Source organism: Chiloscyllium punctatum, chromosome 25 (genome assembly GCF_047496795.1).
Source record: "Chiloscyllium punctatum isolate Juve2018m chromosome 25, sChiPun1.3, whole genome shotgun sequence".
Taxonomy (NCBI): domain Eukaryota; kingdom Metazoa; phylum Chordata; class Chondrichthyes; order Orectolobiformes; family Hemiscylliidae; genus Chiloscyllium; species Chiloscyllium punctatum.
The window spans coordinates 56,625,036-56,646,189 of NC_092763.1; the positions used below are offsets into that span (position 1 = coordinate 56,625,036).

General features: G+C 40.4%; 1 protein-coding gene across 6 annotated transcripts in view; it reads right to left on the minus strand.

The window, feature by feature from the left end:
• Positions 1-21,154, minus strand: part of gria3b (glutamate receptor, ionotropic, AMPA 3b) — a 351,500-nt gene that overhangs the window by 152,135 nt on the left and 178,211 nt on the right. For all 6 annotated transcript variants that reach the window (XR_011964134.1, XM_072595311.1, XM_072595312.1 and 3 more), the window contains exon 6: positions 16,733-16,894. Coding sequence is in view for 5 of the 6 variants with exons in the window: in XM_072595311.1 (XP_072451412.1) it covers positions 16,733-16,894 (162 nt within the window). In the remaining variant the exon portion in view is untranslated. The remainder of the gene's footprint in view (positions 1-16,732; positions 16,895-21,154) is intronic.

Sequence of the window (21,154 nt, forward strand, 5' to 3'; positions counted from 1 at the left end):
TTAGGAATTCAGCAGCAAGTAATTTATCTTTTCACTCGCCAAAACTTGCTTACAATCTACAAGGTACAAGTCAAAATTGTGATGGAATGTTCTCCATTTGTTGCTTGAACAAAACTCAGGAAGCTTGACACCATCCAAGACTGAACTGCCTTCTTGATTGATACCACATCCACAAACATTCAGTCCTTCCACTACTGCCACCTAAAAGACACACTGCAGAAATGTATCAAGATTCTTTAGACAGCACCTTCCAAATGCACAAACACTACTGTCAGGAAGGACAAGGGAATCAGACACATGGGAACACATGTGCAAGTTTTCCTCCAATATACTCACCATTCTGACTTGGAAATATATCACCATTCCTTCACTAAGTGTCAAAATCCCAGAACTCCATTCCTAACAGCATTTAGGGTGTACCTACACCAGATGGATTGTATCAGTTCAAGAAGGCAATCCATCACCCCCTTCAAGGACAACCAGTATTATGGACCAAACCAAACCCCTCAGAATATATTCAGAAAATAGCCTAGACCATAACACTGGTTGTCCTTGAGAAGGGGTGATGGATTGCCTCTTGAACTGATACAATCCATCTGGTGTAAGTATACCCAAAATGCTGTGGAATGGAGTTCTGAGATTTTGACACTTACAGTGAAGGAATGGTGGCATATTTCCAAGTCAGAATGGTGAGCATTTTGGCAGGAAATGTACACATGTTCCCCTGTCCTTCTTGACAGTAGTGTTTATGCATTTGGAAGGTGCTCTCTAAAGAATCTTGATAGATTTCTGCAGTGCGTCTTGTAGGTGGTACACAATGTATTAGTAGTGGAAAGACTGAATGTTTGTGGATGTGGTATCAGTCAAGAAGGCATGTTAGTCTTGGATGGTGTCAAGCTTCTTGAGTATTGTTCAAGCGACAAGTGGGGAGCATTCCATTGCAACCCTGGCTTGTGCCTTGTTGACAGCGTTCCAGATATAATTCGATTGATCAAACTATTTGATTTTAAGCAAAACACACTTAATTTTACACTAAAATATAGACACAGAATCGACTCAACTGTAACTATTGAAATGCTTAACAAAATAATGAACACATTAATTGCTATTAATTAGCTGTTCCAATTTCATAAACACACCCCGGTAAAGGCAAATTCAGTAAAATAGATTGTATCCCACGCAATTCTAGCAGCAGGAAGAGAATGCCAGTTTTTAGCTGTAACAGAGCGAGGAGTAAGAGCTTCTACATCCAGCTTCAAGACACCAGCAACTGCTGAAAACTAAAACTAAAATTCCTGATTCTGTGGGAGCTTGACCCCACCCATTCAGGCTGCTTCTATTGTTCCAACTTAAAAAAAAATAAGGCCTCACAAGCCATTTACTTTATTGGCATTGAGCAGACCACTCCAACCTTTGCCTCAACTTTTCTTCATTAAAAGAAAACCAGGACATTATCCATCTCTTAAAGCCATAGTATCAACACACTAGAGATGGGCAATAAATGTTGGCCCAACCAACAAACCCCACATCCCATGGATGAATTAATAAACACAAGGATAGATCATCAAGGATAGATGAGAATGTGGAATTCAAAACATAACCAGATCAGTTGTGATCTTACTGAATGGTGGACGAGCTCTAAGATCCGAATAGTCTATTTGAGTTCCTATTTCATGTGTCTGTATGTAATGCTTGGAAAACATAATTAACCTACCATTGGAATTTCATGAGTCACTAGTGAATTAAATAGTGAAGAGAGATTTCTATTCCTGAAAACAAAGTTGTGAGAGATGCATAGTTTTGATTAATGGCTGTCTTCATTTCTGGGGCTCAGAACCAGTAATAATCAATCGTGTTTGGAATGCATGACATATTAATGATCTGGCATTGCTTTCATAAAGAAAACTACATTTCCAGCTTTTTGAAAAGCTGAATGGGACTGAACGAGTGAATTATGGTGTGGACAAATAGTTTTATTTTGAGCTAGGAAACCTTCTTAAATCTTTCATTTTATTACATGTGGAAGTGAAAGCATGAAACTCAATCTGTGATGAAATAAGGAATGGAGTGAGGTGGGAGGGAGAAGATCTAAAGTTGTTGCTGCCAAGATCCAATGTTCAAATGAGCAGTTTGGATTCACTTTTTGATTTTTCATGTGAATCCTTCAGTATTGATATTTAATGCTCATAATTGTGGTGTTCTGCAAACTGATGAATTGCTGAATGATGAAATAGAGAATTTTCTTATATTTACTCTTCTGGAGTTCTGTGCTTTGCAAAAAAAAGCTGTTGTCAAATTGTGAATTAATTGTTTTTGCAACTACTAGTCAGGTCAGAGAAATTATCAAACAGCACATATTGTTGACAGAAATAGCTCCGAAAAATCCACATTAGATGTACTTTGGATCATCAGATAGATGGTTGACACTGTTGTATCATGTTTGATAATTGCTGCCTGTCTTATTATCTAGTACATGACACTGACCCAGTGTGTAACACACTTTGGTCTGCAGAACATTTTGATTTTGATAGTTCCTTGGTTGCCAGTGTCGTTAAGAGATATATTTCAATCTGTAGTTCCATTGAGATAAACATACATTTCTCACATGGAATGATGACTTTCTCCATGGATGGATAGGTTTTGAGAGATGAATCGTAACTGGTCTTTTACTTTTATCATTTATTTGTGTGTAAACACTGTTTGCAGCTTGAGACGATTTTTTGGATATCAGCTGGAGCAATTACTTCAGGTGTAGAAAACCAAAGGAGTTCTACAATAGCATCACGTTATTGCCCAGATGGCAAAGCTAAAAATTAGCCCTTGTAAATTGTCAAACACAGATGTTCAAGTGCAACTGTTGCGCTGCTCATATAATTGCTAACACCTTACATACAATCTGGCTGCAGCATTGCTCAGTGGAATTGAGTGATTGACTGACACAGACAATACAATGTTATATTTTTTCAGCAGGATGGCTTCCAGGATCATCAAATGGCATCAACACAGATCTGCATTGGTCTTTATAGCTTTGTATCAAAGCAAGCAATCACTATATATCTGCACAGCAGTTGTTCGATTGGAAATAGGATATAATTATGCTTTTCTTTCCACTTGAAAATACTACCTTTAATTGGTAGTTTTCACAATACCACTGTAATTAACTAGCTGAATTGGCAGCAAAATGGGAACTGTTAGTAACCTTGGACAGAAGACTGAAAATTTCATTTGATGTTATTTGGAGCTAACGGACTGTGGATTGTATTGCCTTTTTTATGGAATCCATCATCCTTTATGAGTCTCAAATCTTAAGACATTGAGCACTTCATGAATATTTTGCCTGCTGAACTCATTCTCTCTGTTAGGCCACATACAATCTGTACTTGTAGTCTATTCTGGGTTTAATCTCCAGAATGACACCTAACAAGGAAACACACTTCAGTAGTTCTCATTGGAAGTTATGGGAGAATTATGCAGGTTCCTGAGTGCATAAGATTTGCTGCCAGTATTTAGGTTCATTCCATATTTGTGCTGGCATCCAAGCTTTTTAACTAGCTAGATCATGAACCTGGGGCTCTAGATTACTAGTACAGTGACTATGCTACTGCCTTCCCCACACTTGTGGGAGATCAGTCAGCTTCATACGGTCAGGAAAGAGAAATCATATCCGGAGTGAAACACAGTCCAAGTGAGTAGACAGGCCAGGGATTCTGAAGACAATGTGGGAATTTGGTGCAAAGGAGAGGAGGTGATTTTTGCTTGCTTTTTTGGTTCATAGTTTTCAAAGTCTTTTTAACAGGATTAGCTGAAGTCCTGGATTGGGGGACCCAGCACAAAACAAAGACTGACATCACAGGAAAACGACAAGTTTATTGGTTGATGATAGCTGCTTCTTTGACTGTCTATTACAGGTTACTTTCAGTTAAAAGGTAAATAAGGAGAAATATTTACAGATAACAAACTAAAAGACCAGTGGAAAATCTTTAATAGCAAATTAAGAACTATATCCCAAACCAATCTAGTCCCATCTGCCAGCACCCGACCCATATCCCTCCAAACCCTTCCTATTCATATACCCATCCAGATGCCTTTTAAATGTTGCAATTGTACTAGCCTCCACCCCTTCCTCCAGCAGCTCATTCCATACACATACCACCCCCTGCGTGAAAAAGTTGCCCCTTAGGTCTCTTTTATATCTTTCTCCTCTCACCCTAAACCTATGCCCTCTAGTTCTGGACTCACCCACTCCAGAGAAAAGACCTTGTCTATTTACATGCCCATGGCCCTCATGGTTTTATAAACCTCTATTAGGTCACCCCTCAGCCTCAACGCTCCAGGGAAAACAGCTTCAGCCTCTTCAAATCCTCCAACCATGGCAACATCCTTGTAAATCTTTTTCTGAGCCCTTTCAAGTTTCACAACATCTTTGCAAGAGGAAGGAGACCAGAATTGCATGCAATGTTCCAACAGTGGCCTAACCAATGTTCTGTACAGCCACAACATGACCTCCCAACTCCTGTACTCAATACTCTGATGAATAAAGGAAAGCATACCAAACACCTTCTTCACTATCCTCTCGAACTGTGACTCTACTTTCAAGGAACTATGAACCTGCCTCCAAGGTCACCTTGTTCAGCAACACTCCCTAGGGCCTTACCATTAAGTGTATAAGTCCTGCTAAGGTTTGCTTTCCCAAACTGATGCTGGCCACTTCAAACTGATGCTGGAAGCCTGGTGATGGGAGATAAGGAAATAGCAGGAGAACTTAACAAGTATTTTGTGTCAGTTTTCACAGTGGAAAACATGAGTAATATCCCAACAATTAAAGGGAGTCGGGGGCTGAGTTGAGTATGGTTGCCATTACAAAAGAGATAGTGCTAGAAAAGCTAAAAAGTCTTAAAATTAATAATTTTCCTGGCCCTGATGGGATACATCCTAGAGTTCTGAGAGAGGCGGCTGAGGAAATAGCGGAGGCACTGGTTGAGATCTTTCAAGAGTGACTGGAGTCAGGGAAAGTCCCGGATAATTGGAAGATCGCTGTTGTAACCCCATTGTTCAAGAAAGGATCAAGACAAAAGATGGAAAATTATAGGCCAATTAGCCTAACCTTGGTTTTTGGTAAAATTCTAGAATCCATCATTAAGGATGAGGTTTCTAAATTCTTAGAAGAGCAGAGTCTGATTAGAACAAGTCAACATAGATTTAGTAAGGGGACGTCATGCCTGACAAACCTGTTGGTATTCTTTGAAGAGGTGACAAGTAGGTTAGACCAGGGAAACCCAGTGGATGTGGTCTATCTAGACTTCCAAAAGGCCTTTGATAAGGTGCCACATGGGAGGCTGCTGAGCAAGGTGAGGACCCATGGTGTTCGAGGTGAGCTACTGGTATGGATTGAGGATTGGCTGTCTGACAGAAGGCAGAGAGTTGGGATAAAAGGTTCTTTTTCAGAATGGCAGCTGGTGACGAGTGGTGTCCCACAGGGTTCAGTGTTGGGGCTGCAGCTGTTCGCATTATATATTAATGATCTGGATGAAGGGACTGGGGGCAGTCTAGCGAAGTTTGCAGATGATACGAAGTTAGGTGGACAGGCAGGTAGGACTGAGGAAGTGGGGAGGCTGCAGAAGGATCTAGACAGTTTGGAAAAGTGGTCCAGGAAATGGCTGATGGAATTCAATGTGAACAAATGCGAGGTCTTGCACTTTGGCAAAAAGAATAAAAGCACAGACTACTTTCTAAACGGTGAGAAAATTCGTAAAGCCAAAGTACAAAGGGATCTGGGAGTGCTAGTTGAGGATTCTCTAAAGGTCAACATGCAGGTTGAGTCCGTGATTAAGAAAGCGAATGCAATGTTGTCACTTATCTCAAGAGAGTTGGAATATAAAAGCACCGTTGTGCTACTGAGACTTTATAAAGCTCTGGTTAGGCCCCATTTGGAGTACTGTGTCCAGTTTTGGTCCCCACACCTCAGGACGGACGTACTGGCACTGGAACGTGTCCAGCGGAGATTCACACGGATGATCCCTGGAATAGTAAGTCTAACATATAAGGAACGGCTGAGGATCCTGGGATTGTGTTCATTGGAGTTTAGAAGATTAAGGGGAGACTTAATAGAGACGTGCAAGATAATACATGGCTTGGAAAGGGTGGACTCTAGGAAATTGTTTCCGTTAGGTGAGGAGACTATGACCCGTGGACACAGCCTTAGAATTAGAGGGGGTCAATTCAGAACAGAAATGCGGAGACATTTCTTCAGCCAGAGAGTGGTGGGCCTGTGGAATTCATTGCCGCAGAGTGCAGTGGAGGCCGGGACGCTAAATGTCTTCAAGGCAGAGATTGATAGATTCTTGTTGTCTCGAGGAATTAAGGGCTACGGGGAGAATGCAGGTAAATGGGGTTGAAATGCCCATCAGCCATGATTGAATGGTGGAGTGGACTCGATGGGCTGAATGGCCTTACTTCCACTCCTATGTCTTATGGTCTTAAAATGCAGCACATCACATTTATCTAAATTAAACTCCATCTGCCACTACTCAGCCCATTGGCCATCTGATCAAGATCCCGTTGTAATCCGAGGAAACGTTCTTCGCTGTCCACAACACCTCCAATTTTGATGTCATCTGCAAACTTACTAACTGTACCTCTTATGCTCACATCCAAATCATTTATATAAATGATGAAAATTAGTGGACTCAGCACCGATCCTTGTGGCCCTCCGCTAGTCACAGGTCTCCAATCTGAAAAATAAACCCTCCACCACCACCCTCTGTCTTCTACCTTTGAGCCAATTCTGTATCTAAATGGTTAGAAGTTCAACTTTTAGATCTGTTCAACACTGTTTTAAAACTAATAAAATTATGGTCGCTGGCCCCAAAATGTTCCCCCAGGTGTAGGTCAAGTTTTGCACCTTCTCTAGTAGGTACATCTACATATTGAATCAGAACATTTTCCTGTACACACTTAACAAATCCCTCTTTATCTAAACCCTTAACACTATGGCAGTCTCAGTCTATGTTTAGAAAGTTAAAATCCCCTACCATAACCACCCTATTATTTTTACAGTTAACTGAAATCGCCTTCCAAATCTGTTTCTCAATTTCCCTCTTGACTATTAGTGGGTATATAATACAATCCCAATAAGGTAATTATAACTTTCTTATTTTTCAGTTCAAACCAAATAACATCTCTGGATGTATTTCTGGGAATATCCTCCCTCAGTACAGCTATAATGCTATCCCTTATCAAATGTCACTCCCCCTCCTCTCTTGCCTCCCTGTTTGTGCTTCCTGTAGCATTTGTATCCTGGAACATTAAGCTGCCACTCCTGTCCATCCCTGAGCCACATTTCTGTTATTGCTATGACATCCCAGTCCCATGTTCCTAACCGTGCCCTGAGTTAATCTGCCTTCCCTCTTAGGCCCCTTGCATTGAAATAAATGGAGTTTTTCAGTCCTACCTTGCTCTCTGGTTTGCCCCTGCCTGCCCTGATTGTTTGACTCGCTTGTTTTCTCAACTGTACCAGGTTCAGATTGATCTCTTTTCTCACTATCTCCCTGGGTCCCACCAACAACACCACCACACCTCCCCCACTTACTAGTAAAAATTCTTCCGAGCAGCTCAAGCAAATCTCCTTGCCAGTATATTAGTCCCCTTCCAATTTAGATGAAATCCGTCCTTCATGTACAGGTTACCTCTACCCCAAAAGAGATCCAATGATCCAAAAATGTGAATCCTTCTCCCATGCACCAGCTCCTTAGCCATGCATTCACCTGCTCTATCCTCCTATTCCTGCCCTCAGTAGCTCGTAGCACCGGGAGTAATCCAGATATTACTATTCTCGAGGACCTCCTTTTTAAATTCCTGCCTAACGGTCTATATTCTCCCTTCAGAATCTCAACCTTTTCCCTTCCTATGTCGTTGGCTCCAATGTGTACAATGACCTCCTGCTGGCCCCTCCCCCCCCTTGAAAACATTCTGCACCCTCTCTGAGACATCCTTGATCCTCGCACCAGGGAAGCAACACACCATTCTGATTCTTCACTGTTGGCCACAGAAACTAGAGAGTCCCCTAACCCAATTGATCTCTTGGAACCCAGCGTACCCCTCGTTGTATTAGAGCCACTCTCTATACCAGAAACTTGGCTGTTCGGGCTACGTTCCCCTGAGAATCCATCATCCCTTACATTTTCCAAAACAGTATATTTGTTTGAAATGGGGATAGCCACAGAAGACTCCTGTACTACCTGCCTACCTCACTTACCTTTCCTAGAGTTAACCCATCCATGTTCCTGTATCTGCAACTTTTCTCCCTTCCTATAACTGCAATCCATCACATCCCCTTGCTTTTGTAAATTCCTCATTGCCTCTAACTGTTGCTCCAACCATTCCATTAGATCTGATAGGATTCACAACCAATGTCATTTATTGCAGATATAATCCTCAGTAACACGTAAACTCTCCCTAAACTCCCACATCCAACAAGAAGAGCATATCACTCTATTAAGGGCCATTTCTGCTTCTTCCAATCTGCACACCCAGAAAATAGCACCATCTTATTCCTCTACAAAACACTGCTGGTCAGCATGGATGAGTTGAACCGAAGTGTCTGTTTCCGTGCTGTACATCTCTATGACTCTAAATAAATAAAATAGAGATGCAGGAATAGGCAATATGGTCCTGCATGAGATGGGAGCTGGTGAACCCCAGTGTGTTTCATAGTGACCACATCGGCAGAAAGGTTTGGTTGCTTGAGGAATTCCGGCTCAGAATTGATGAACTGGAGTCATAGCTTTGAATACTGCAACACATCAGGGAGAGTGAGAATTACCTGGACGCTGTGTTTCAGAAGGTAGTCATACCCTGAGATTAACTATTTCAAATTCGGTTCATGGTCAGGGATAGGAGGTGTGACTATAACCAAGGCAGGTTCAGGGATCTAAAAGGCAATGCTGAAGAAGCCTCAGTCCTTAAGCTTGTATAATATATTTTAGATTCTCCAGGTGGATGAATGCAGGGGCTGTAGGGACGATGAGGGAAATGACATGGAACCATAGTGCAGGAGGCATTCAAGAAGGGGGAAAAAGAGAAACAGACTTATAATCAGGGATAGTATAGTCAGAGGAATAGACACTGTTCTCTGTGGCTTGGATCGAGAGTTCCAAAGCCTGTGATGCCTGCCTGGAGCCCAGATTCAGGATATGTTATTTGGACTGCAGAGGAACTTGGAATGGGAGGGGAAAGATCCTGCTGTCATGGTCCATGTAGGTACCAATTATATACAGCCAGAAAGAGGAAAGATGTTTTGCTGAGGGAATATGAGCAGCTAGGGGCCAAATTAAAAAGCAGAACCAAATAATAATCTCTGAAGGTAAATAAGTGGCTCAAAGGTTGGTGTGGGAGAAGTGAGTTTGAATTCATGGGATATTGAGACTATTACTGGTGAAGGAGGGAGCTGTTCAGATGGGATGGGTTCCATCTGAATCATGTAATGCCAGAGTCCTGGCCCTACATATCTAAGGCTTTAAACTAAATAATGGGGCAGTTGGTTCAGTTGCATGAAAAATTTTAAAAAATCAAAGTAAAGGAGAAGGTAAGATTGCAAGTTCACGGTTAGTTTCATGGTTACTAGAAAATAAAAAAGGGACAGAATGTGTGAATGTAGGGAGATTTGATAAAAGAACAGACTTTAATGTTTTCTATCTTAATGCACAAAACACTTGGAACAATGACTGATGGCAGAAATCGAGATAAATGAATATGATCCCATACGTTATGGAAAGATTTAAAGAGGTAATTAATGACTCTCAGCGGAAATATATCCCAGTAAGGAGGCAAGATTCTAAGAAAGGGATAAACCAACTATGGCTAACCAAGGCAGTTAAGAGAGTAAGTTGAAAGGAAAAACACATCAGGGTGCCAAAGTCAGTGATAACTCCTAAAACTGGATTAAATTCAGAACCCAGCAAAAGAAGATTACAAGATAAAGACAGAAAAAATAAGCTATGAGGGCAAACTAACAAGGAATATAAAAACTGACAATAGCAGCTCCTTTAAATATATAAAAAGGAAGACATATGTCCCTTGGGAAATGTATCTGGGGAGATGGTAATGGGGAACAAGGAAGTGGCATAGGAGTAAACAGATACTTTGCATCAATCTTTATGGTGGAAGATACTTCGAACATTCCATAAATACTAAAGAATACAAGGGAGGAATTAAATACCATCACCATCACTACAGAAGTAGAAATATTAGACAAACTAACAAAAGTAAAACAGATAAGTCACTGGCCCTGATGGCTTGCATCCTAGGATCCTAAAAGAAGTAGCTACAGAGATAGTGGATGCATTGATTGTAATTTTCCAAAAATCATTGCATTTTGAAGAACTTGCAGAGGATTGGAAAAGTGCTAACCTGATACCCCTGTTCAAAAAAGGAGGCAAAAAGTGTGTAACTATAGGCTGATTAGTCTAACATCTACCATTACAGAAGAATTGAAATCAATTATTAAGGAAATAATGGAGAACATTTTGGAAAATCATAATCTAACCAAGCAGAGTCAGCATTGCTAAATGAAAGCGAGTTCACATCTGTATAACTTAATCAAGCTTTTTGAGCAACTTGAACAGATAGAGGGGAACCAGTAGATGCATTGTATTTACACTTCCAGAAGGCCTTCAACAAGATGTCTTACAAAAGGTTAAGTCATAAGAGCTCCTGGTGTGGGAGGTAGTAAATTGGCATCAATAAAGAATTTGCTCACAGGCAGGAAACTTACAGGCAAGTGGGATAAGGTGTTCTTTACAGGCAGCACGGTGGCTCAGTAGTTAGCATTGCTACCTCATAGCATCAGGGACCCGGGTTTGATTATAACCTTGGGTGATTATCTGTATGGAGTTTGCACTTTGTCCCTATCTCTGGCTGGGTGTCCTTTGGGTGCTCTGGTTTCCTCCTACAGTCCAAAGATGTGCAGGCTAGGTTGATTGGCCATGCTAACTTTCCCATAGTGTTCAGGGATGTGCAGGCTAGGTGGATAAGCCATGGGAAATGTTGAGAGGAGGTGGAGTGGTGTCTGGATGGTATTCCCTTCAGAGGTTGGTGCGAATCAATGGGTTGAATGGCCCACTTCCACACTGTAGAGATTCTACAATTCTATTATTTTGTTGGTTACGTATGACCAGTGGGGTTCCATACCAGTCAGTGCTGGGACCACAGCTATTTACAATATGTATTAATAACTTGGAGGAAGGAAGTGAATTTGAATGCAGTCAACTTAGCAGATGACATTAAACTAGGTGAAAAGGCAGATTGAAAGAGGGATACAAACAGTTTGCAGAGAGATATTGATAGATTAAATAAGTGGGCAAAAAGCTGGAGTATTATATGGGAAAATATGAAGTTGTTCATTTTAAAAGGGAGAAAAAACAAGATATTATTTAAATGGAGAAAAAGCTGCAACACAAAGGCACTTGGGGATACTTGTGCATACAGATGCAGCAGGTAATCAGGAAGACTGATGGAATATTGACCCTTACTTCAAGGGGTTTGGAGAATAAGAGTAGAGAAGTCTGACTGCAACTGTATAAGGTGTTGGTGAGGTCACATTTGGAGAACTGTGAGCGTTTTTGGTTCCCGTGTTCATTGGAGGCAATTCAGAGAAGGTTAACTGGGATAATTTCTGATATGGAGGGACTGTTTTAGAAGCAAAGGCTAAACAGATTGGGACTCTACCTACTGGAGTTTAGAAGAATGAGATGTGATCTCATTGAAACATATAGGATTCTTAAAGGGCTTAACAGGGTAAATGCTGAGAGGATGTTTCCTCTCATGGCAGTATTAAGGACCAGAGGGCACGGTGTCAGAATAAAGGGATGTCGATTTAAGACTGAGATGAAGAGGATTTTTTTCTCTCCAAGAGTTGAGAGTCTTTGGGGACTCCTTGCCACAGAGAGCTGTGGGGACAGAGTCCTTGTGTACATTTAAGGTTGTGATAGATTCTTAATCAGTAGAGGAATCAAAAAGTCAGGAAAGACCAGGAAAATGAACGCAGGGAATGTCAGATCAGCATGATTCTATTGAACAGCAGAGCAGGCTTAAGGGCTGAATGGCCTATTCCTGTACCAAAATACTTATGGACTTATAAAGCTGATAAAAGGGCAATATGCTTTCCAACAGATCCCTCTAACTATGCATCATCTGAATTTGTGCCGTCATGAGAGTCTTTTGGATTCCTTCATCAGGCCACTCTCTCTTGTGGTCCCATACCCACCTTGCCATCCATAATAGCCTGGCCTGCCTCCATTCCAACAAGGTCCAGCATTTCTTTCTCTGTAGGAGTGAGGATGACCATAGAAGGCATATTTACTGAACTGTATGAGTTCTCCTATCCTGCAAGCATATGCATTCCCATTATTAGTCACCATCAAAAGAAGTTGCCAAAAGCCTGACTGTTCAATGTGGTGATAAAGGTCCACCTCCTGTATGCAATCAATCACTGGCTGCACAGGAGTCGATTTGCTTGAGCAGTGATGCCTAGACAGGGTGTCAAAACCTTTTATTCACCCTCAGACACATTCAAAGACCTCTGAATAATGTTATACACCACTCACCTTGATAGAATTCATCAGGTCATTGCCATGTTGATGAAAAGAGATCAATGTTGACCTGAGTCTGCTTGTTCTGCCTTGCCTGTCCCCTCTTGCCAGTGTCAGGGAGTAGGACTTCCCTTTGCTCTGACAGCCTAAGGAGCAACTAGGTGTTTAATCAAGCTTCAGACATTTCTTCCGCTTACACAGCCACCAACACTTCCACTGTTCCCTTCAGGACTGTTTCAATATCCTATCCACCTGCACGATTTGTAAAGAAAACATCAGTGAATGATATAGAAGACCCCACTCCATTTCAGCTGTCAGCCTTTAATCCAGCCTTGATGATACAATTCATGCATGAACCTTTGGCTCACCACAGCCTTCTGGTCCCATTGGCAGGAGGTGTTGTCTCTAACTGAAACCCACCCCCAGCAGACAGCCAAGACAAATGCAATTACAGGGTTGATCAAGTGGGTAGGTGTAACATCAAGGCCTGCAAGATCTCACCTATTTTAGAGACTGGAAATTATTACATTTACTGATCATCAGCCTATAGTTTGCTGAAGTCACAGAGAAGGATCAATTACACCTGCTTTCAGTAAAATTATGTGCAGTCTTGATATTATCCTTTTTGATGCTGTGCCATGAAAGCTATTTAACTTTGCATCTGATTGCATGCTTGCTTAAAGATTCATGAGCCTGTAAGAAACAAATAGCTGACAGAAAAGGCTGAATGAAAACTCCTGAAAATGCACAGATTCAGGTCACATCAGAGGAAATGAAACCCAACTGGTCTTAATTGAGGGAAGAATTAAATATGGGCAACCAAATGGTTCATACAAACTTGCTTGGTCGTTTCAATACTAAAATAGGCTGCAGTCTTACAGTCATTCCATTTTTAACTGCAGGTGACCTGGTTTCCTGGGCCTCTGGGAAACCTGACAGTTTAATGTAGGCGAGAGTGGCTTAATCTATGAGGTAAGTGACTTCACAGCACTGTTTATAGGCCAAGAGCTAAGTGCTATAACGGCGCAACAAGCTAACACTGTAAGGCACCACCATGAATCTGTCTGCTTCCCTTCCCGGCTCTCCAGTGAGCAACAATGGAGCTCCCTTGCCCTCCACCTCACAATCACCTTCCAATCCTTAAGTCTTTATTGTGGCTTTTCTCCACTGAACTCCTATCATCACTAACACTCCTCCTGTCCTGCTGTGTGTTCAGGAACCTAACTTTAGCCTCCATATCCCCTCAGCCACATCTGGTCTTGCACCTATGATCAGGATCCACATACTCCTACCTCCAATACCTCTAACTGCTCCTTTAGGCTTTGACCTTGTGAAAACAGTTTCCAGCCAGAATAACCTTCATCTATCAATCAGGCCGTATGAAAGCCTTGCAGGATTTTTTTTAAAGCTCCTCTGCAGTTAAATTCCAAAGATGCTTTGGGAGAGCTAACCTTCAGTGACCTTTTTCTCTGATCAGAAATTTTGAAGTATCAATTTTGCCTTCTGCTCATTTTCATCTAGTTAATAATCATTCATTATTTATTTCAATACAGTATATGCCATTGGTAATAGTAGGAGCTGCTGTTAGTGACAAATGATTGGAAAAGATTTTTTAACAATAGAAACAAAGATCTTGTGAAGGTTGAAACATGGATGTGAGAGTTAAGACGCAAGAGAAGTGTGCTTAAGCTCAATTCCTTTCCCTGAATCTTTTCTGTATTTTATATTTTAATCATAAGACTTGAGTAGATAGTCTTATAGAAAATATATCTCAAAGACCTTGAAATTGTATGGTGCAATATTAATAACTAGCAATAATGATGTTAATGAATTTGAATGCCCTTGCTTTGTACCATACTTAAATAAAGGTGCAAACCAAATGGACAATTGCACATATCAATTGATTGCTTAAAGAAGTTTAATTTATTGTATGTTACAATTGCAACCTTGCAACATGTCTTGCATCATTTGCTGAGTTATATCGAAATGATAGTTAACAGTTCGTACACAAACAATACAGTAACTAACATCAGACTACTGAACTCATAAAGGAATTAATTGGTTATAAGATTCATATCATAACTGTTTCATTTTTCAGTCAACTACAGGCAATGGCTTTGCCTGAAATTAGGACAGCATGCATTTGTATAAGTCAGTTATGCAATATATTTTTGTATTGGCACTATCTCTGTTATATTTCAGTATGAAATGGCCAAAGCACATTTAAAGATGTATCATGAAACACCTCCAGGTAGTCCCATGTCTGCTATATAACTGCAACTGGCCTGAATTAAAAGTAAAACATTTGGGCTACCTGAAATATTTGAAAACTCCTGGTGAGTGAAGGTACAGATCAATGGCAGATGTGCAATGCAGAGCCAGTGCTATAGTTCAGATTTGTTTGCTCCACATTAGTCTAAACAAGTCTCAAGCATTAGATCCCCGATCAGGCCCACAAGTTTAGTTGCGTTCTGGTAAGGGACCAATAGCTTTTATTTAAGAAAAAAATTATGATGTTTGGAATCCCAGATTATTACTGATAGAATAAAGCCACAAAATGCATTAGTTTTGGGGTTAAACACAACATCCTGCACAGTAAACAGCAGATAGAATCGAGAATTTGTTTGCAACCTCACCCAGATGTCAGTAATCACTGCGAGCCACAAAAATCTTATTAATACTTGAATCTTGGTCCCAGGGATATTCACTCTTCACTCAAAGACTCCATTTTTTAACACCCTCCAATTTCGCTCTGTGTAGACACTTTCTTCTTTCATGGTGTGTCAATCTTGTATTTTGGGCTGTGTTCCAACAGTAACTCCCTGGCTGAATTGCAACTTGTTCTCATTTCTCCTAAGGCTCCCCATAGCCTTACTTACATGGAGCCTCCATGCAGCATCATGCTGGGACTTCTTCCTTCGTCCCTCGCTGTTGGTTGCCTCTTTGTGGTCTCCTCCTAATGTTTCAGGAGATTTCTTCCCTTTTCTTGAATTCTATTACCTTTGATGGTTTGTTAGTTTCTTCTAGTCTTTTTGTTCTTTTCACATGACTCCTGGACTATTCTCATTACCTCCCATTCCCAGGGCTTATGCATAGTATCTCCAGTCATATCCTTTCCTGGTTACCATTTTCAGAGCTCTTGGGTCCCTCTTCAACTGCCTTCAGGCAGCTCTGGAACTAGCTATTCATCACTTTGGAACATTAGAGCCACCCTGGAATCATCTTGAAACCAGCCTCTGTATTCACCAGGCTTCCCCCTTTTTTAGAAACTCATATTGGCTTAAAAATTCATATTTTAAAAACTCATAAAACTCATCCTGTCTTTTCACCAGATCTATGCCTAAGTCTTTTTACTCACATCCACTTTGCTCTCTAGAGGAGACCTCTGTAGCTTTTCAGCTCTGATCAAATGCCAAAACACTGACATATTATTTTCTGAATGTCATTTTTTTAGAGCGTCTTGCATCCCTCAGAAAACAATGTAAATGTAATTTTGCTATGTGCTGAATGTTTAACAATTTGCTGCCATTTTGAATACATAAGGACCAGGGGCTAAGATTGTAAAGAAGGAAAACAGAAAACTGACAGCAGGAGGCAAGAGTGGGAAACTGATACCCTGAAAAAGAGAAGTAGAAGACTGGGATCTTCTGAATGATATTGGAAGTTTGAGAGTGGAGTAAGAGACTGAAGAAGATCTCAAAGAATGAGAATCTGGAAAAGGTGTGCGAATGCCAGCCAGTTCTGGTTGGGCAAGAATATAGGATCATGTCAGCCATGCTCCCTAGTATGAACTACAGTGTTAGCCATCTCAATGATTCACATATAAAACAAGACCCAACATTCAAATGACAAGGCCTAAACTTATTGTCTAATACATGAGCATATGCCATATTTTTCATTAGAATTTAACTGAAGCTATGTGGAAGACTAAAATCATGTTGCTCTTTTTAGATACTTTTAAGAGTTTTTCTTTTTTTCTGATTTCAAAACTTTTCCTATATCTTATAGAGCGAAGCTTTTAAGCATTAACAAGATAGCCTGAAATATCCCAACTGTTCTACTTCTAAGGAGTGACCTACTCTCTACTTAATTTGTAATACAGCACAATGTCAGGTGGTTGAATATTTTACAGGTTAAAACTGTACCTTTAACGTGCTGGCAGCAGTTCCAGGATACTCTCTCTGATCGAGCTTTGTCCATCTCTGCATGAATTTTTGCACCATTGGATCGTCATAATTCACAAGCTGGAAGCCAGTGACATTGACTCCTGTCTCAATAAATTTATCAAGTACAAGATCAGAGAAGCCCTGCAATGAACAAAGACAGGCACAATTCAACCACTGAAACAAAGTAATGTCTTACACAATCTTGATAAATTATTTTCCCACACAATGTCTTACTAAGTTCTTTTAAAGTACCATGTCTTGACTCTCCTGATGCCTCCTGTGGGTGAAAGTACAATGTGATGTACATGCATAGATCATAAACTCTCAGGTTTGGTCCCCAACTGCTGCACAATTGGTTGGATTTATTCCTCCATTGGAGACTTTGGCAGGCAGGAGAACATAGTCAGTCAGGATTTCTTTCTCAACTTTCTATCCAGGAAATTGTTGTGCAGTTCATATCTGCGAACTTTGGTTTAGGATCAAATTACATTCAACTACAATGCTTCTCAGCAATCAAATAGCACACCAATTTCTGTGTCCTAATGCTGCAACTTGACAGTTGGAAAGCATGGAATCATATGCCAAATGAGTAACCAATGACAATTGCACCATGTTTTTTTTTTGTACTGCAAGTTATGCTTAGGAAATCTGTCTTTTGTTCGGATCTGATTCACATATTTGTGAATCGTGAAGCCTGTTTGTAGCTGTCCTGCACGTTTTTCAAGTTGCTAGTTGCCAAAGACAATGGGAAAACAACTGTAAAAAGGCTTCTGATTCACCACTGACCACATTACATTACTTCTTAAGACCAATTTAATCCCCAGAGTTTAGAATCTAATTGATTCTAGAACAATATCTAATTATTTGCCTTGTCTCACAGTGAGTCAGAGGAGAGGCAGATATTGAGAATGATTCCAGACACAAGCCATAGAAAAGTTAGGAGAATAGAAAAACAAGTGGCAGTTGAAATTTAATGCAGAGAAATATGGAGTGATCCATTTTGGCTAAAATATAGGGTGACATAATACAAATTAATGACACAGTTTTAAAGAATGCAAGAACAGAGGAACTTCTGTGTTCATTGAAAAGATCTTCCAAGGTGGCAGGACATTTGAGCAAAGCATAAAGGATCTTTAATTTCACTGGGTACTTTTAGTTATTGAGATGTAATTTCTTAAACAAACCATCTTGAAGAACACTAGATGCAACATTGTGCTCACCATATAAATTAAGCATTTGATAGTGTTAATGATTAGATTAGATTAGATTTGATTACTTACAATGTGGAAACAGGCCCTTCGGCCCAACAAGTCCACACCAACCCGCCGAAGCGCAACCCACCCAGACCCATTCCCCTACATTTACCCCTTCACCTAACACTACAGGCAATTTAGCATGGCCAATTCACCTAACCTGCACATTTTTGGACTGTGGGAGGAAACCGGAGCACCCGGAGGAAACCCACACAGACACGGGGAGAATGTGCAAACTCCACACAGTCAGTCGCCTGATGAATGAGAATTACTGTAAAATGCACAGTAAATACAGCATCTCGCAGACTGGTACCATTGTTCTGCATTACACTTACTGCTGGGAAGGAAGTTTCACAAGCAGCAGTTGATCATTAAGCTTCACAATGATTTATCAACTAAAAACTCAGACCTGTTTTTGCAGCAACTAATGAACTCAAAGTTATGTATTTAGAACGGATTTTGGCAACATACAGTCAGTTTTGACGTGTGGCAAAGCTGTGTACTTTGCTGTCTAATTAGTAAAATCTGTGCTGTTTTGATTTGCTACATTACCTCAGCTTCTGCTGGTGTTCAGGCAATACCAGAGGCAACGTACTATTTTTTCTTTCGAGAAAGAAAGGGCAATCATTTGCAAGCACCACATGCATGATTGAACTGAGAAAGTTCAACCAATAACTGACAAAATACCAATTGTGAAATATCTGCTGTGCAATAAACTAGATAGGATTTCTTCAGGCCTGATTAAAAATCCTTACTGGGATTTCTATACTGTACAGCAGGAGTGATCAAAATAAAAATACAGAAAACATTTATTCGCAAATGTCTATTTCTATAGGTTTTTCTGAGTTACCCAGTGAATTGTGAAATTGCCCACCATGGTTATCTTTGGAATTACGAAGCAGGATGCATTTTCTCAGATAATTTCAGAATGCAGTTAAACTGTGATTTATTTTTATAGTGAAACACTTTTCATTTTGTAATGGTGAAAAAATGCCTGCAGAGGAAAATCTCTGATATAACTGCATTTACTGAAGGGCATGTAATTCTGAACTGAGCATCACACTGAGGCAAGTTAGAATTCAAAATTGCTTAGATTTGTTTTCCTACTTTTGTTCAACCCAAAAAGTCTGGACGTGTTGGTATATCTCCCCTCAATCTTGTTTAAAATTATTGCCAGGATAGAACTTTGTGCACCTTTAAGAATTTGAAGGGCCCTCTCATGACAGCCAGAATGTAATTTGCAACCAGTGCAATTAATGTTCCGACTAATTTTTATTTGTTCTGCGCAGTCCCGTTAAGATTGCACTACAGCTGCAAATGCACACATCTGAAAGAAAACACTGTCTTTTGGTCTCCTGTATGATATATTGCCAAAGTCTTTGCAGTTATGCAATAGAGTTAGGGTTACGGAAAACATAATTTAGAGGGAGTGTGCAGCATTGCTCAGGTTGCTCTCCGGACTTTATTGATTGCAAATGTTTCATTGCAACTGTTGATTTCAGATTGGTCATACAGCATTACCTCAGCCCCAGAAGCAATTTTCTGGCATTGCACCATCTACGTATTACCTTAAGTTTTACACAAAAAGGGAGCAATGGAAAATTAAATTGACTCATACAAGGTAATGAGGCATTGTGAAAGAACAAGCAAAATAAAGCACTAACAATGTGGTGGCGAGTGATTCAAAACTGATGAAACCTAAACAGAGAGCAAGGTTGAAAACAACTCATAAGAATGACGTTGAAAAATTGATTTTAATTCTCTCAGTCTTGGCAAAAAAACATATGTGGCGCTCAGGAAAAGATGGAGCGTGGTGTTTTTGTAAATGGGACACGGGTGTTATTGGTGAGGCTAGCATGAATGGTACATTTCTAATTGACTTTGGGAAGGTGATGAAACGCTTCCTTGAACTACTGTGGCCAGCTCAGTGTACACATTGTGGTGATAGATAAGGGATTTCAAGATTTTGATTCAGTGATGATGAAGGCATTGAGATATAGTTCCAAGTCATGATGATGTACGAGTTAGACAGTCATAGAGTCATGGAGACGTACAGCACGGAAACAGACCCTTCCGTCCAACTCATCCATGCTAAAGAACTTGCAGCTATGTGTGTTTTCAATTGTCTATTACCTTGATCTTCTAAGTAGAAGAGATTGCACATTTTGGAGGTGTTACTGAAGAAACTTTAGCAAGTTGCTGTAGCAAATCTTATGGATGATACACACTGCAGCCATGGTATGTCAGTGGTTGAGGTTGTGAATATTTAAGGTGGTGGGCTGATTGACAATCACTGCTTTGTCCTGAGTGCTGTCAAATTCTTTTGTGTTATTTGAACTGAGCTCATCCAATTAAACCACACTTCTAACTTGTGGTTTATAGATGGCTGTCAAGTTCTGGAAGTACAGAGGTAACTCATTCACCACAGAATAAACAACCTCTGACATACCCTTGTAGTGACAGTATTTATGTGTATGTTCCAGCTTTGCTTCTAGTCAGTGGTGACTTAATGCTGTTGGTGGGGTATTCATTGGTGATAATGCTAATGAATGTCCAAGGGGAGGTGGTTAATTTCTTCTGTTTGGTATTGTTATGCCCTGATACTTGCGTGGCATGAATGGCATTTGTCAATTACAAGTTAAAGCATGAATGTAGTTCAGGTATTACTAAAGGGGGGAATGGACTACTTCATTGTTTTATGAGATTTGGAATGGTGTCAATTTAATATTTTCCACTGTCTTGTTCCAAAACATCTCCTCTTCACCATGTTCACAAAATTTCTCTACACCTCTTCCATCACAAAGATGGCCTTAGGGTTCTCTATTCTTTTTTGAATGGAGGTACAATCAATCTCTAACCACCACCACTGTCCTCTGCCTGGTTAAACTTGTTTATACAATCAACAAACCCTTCTTCAACTCCACTCACCTCCTTCAATTGGAGGTGTTGCAAAAGGTAGCCCCCTGGGTCCTTTTATGCCAGTCTTTGTGTGAGATATGTCGAACTGTGCTTGTTCCAGTCCTACTCAGGCATCTCTTTTTCGATTTCACTGATGATTGTACATGTTATACTTCTGAATCTACTCTTGGAACTGTGTTTTTCAATTTCTATTCCTCTCTCATCTTAATATGGTCCAACTCCGACTTTT